Source organism: Sinocyclocheilus grahami, unplaced genomic scaffold (assembly GCF_001515645.1).
Source record: "Sinocyclocheilus grahami isolate Dianchi unplaced genomic scaffold, SAMN03320097.WGS_v1.1 scaffold3380.1, whole genome shotgun sequence".
Classification (NCBI taxonomy): Eukaryota; Metazoa; Chordata; class Actinopteri; order Cypriniformes; family Cyprinidae; genus Sinocyclocheilus; species Sinocyclocheilus grahami.
The window spans coordinates 1-648 of NW_015508513.1; the positions used below are offsets into that span (position 1 = coordinate 1).

The 648-nt window shown below is 39.7% G+C and overlaps 1 protein-coding gene across 1 annotated transcript in view; it reads left to right on the forward strand.

Annotated features, from left to right (window-relative positions):
• Nucleotides 1-57: 57 nt before the first annotated feature.
• LOC107576238 (G2/M phase-specific E3 ubiquitin-protein ligase-like) overlaps nt 58-648 on the forward strand; it is a gene marked incomplete at its 5' end in the record, with an annotated part of 3,296 nt that continues 2,705 nt past the window's right edge. The window contains one exon of the mRNA XM_016262459.1: nt 58-405. Within this exon, the coding sequence (XP_016117945.1) occupies nt 58-405 (348 nt within the window). The remainder of the gene's footprint in view (nt 406-648) is intronic.

Genomic DNA, 648 nt, shown 5'->3' on the forward strand with positions numbered 1-648 from the left:
AAAAGTATGTTGATTGGAGAATATAAGTATACAAATACTGGTTACATTGATTAAAATGTACTTTTTACACTCTTTAGGGAACAGAGTAGTTTAAAAGCTCCTGACATCATTTCAAATCTGTCCGTTGCCATTGTTCGAAAACATGTCAGCAGATTCAACATAACGAGATCCAATGTGTGGGATGGGGCAGTCAGAGGATTTAACCGTGTATCATACTCAGAATTCAGTGACAGGTTTGTAAAGTTTTCTGATGATGCTGGCACATTGGAAGAGGGTCTTGATACAGGTGGACCAAGAAGGGAACTTCTCACTTTACTGATGAGCAGCCTGTGGAATCGTCCCATTTTTGATGGACCACCCAACAGCCGTTACCTGGTGTACAATTCAGTTGGTATGTATTTAATTTGAACACTTGTTTATGTTTTGTAAAGGAGTACCTGTTAAGTAAGGGATAATGTACATCCAGCTGGGTGTTATTGCAGAATAAGGCCCGACAGGCTTATCAGGATCCTGACGCGAAGAGGATGGCTCTTGTATCAGCCTGAGGGGCTTTATTATGTGATAACAACTGATTGGATGGACATTATCCCACGAAATACATGTCTACTTCCCACATAAGTAAATAACTGGATGCAAAATATTAATCAA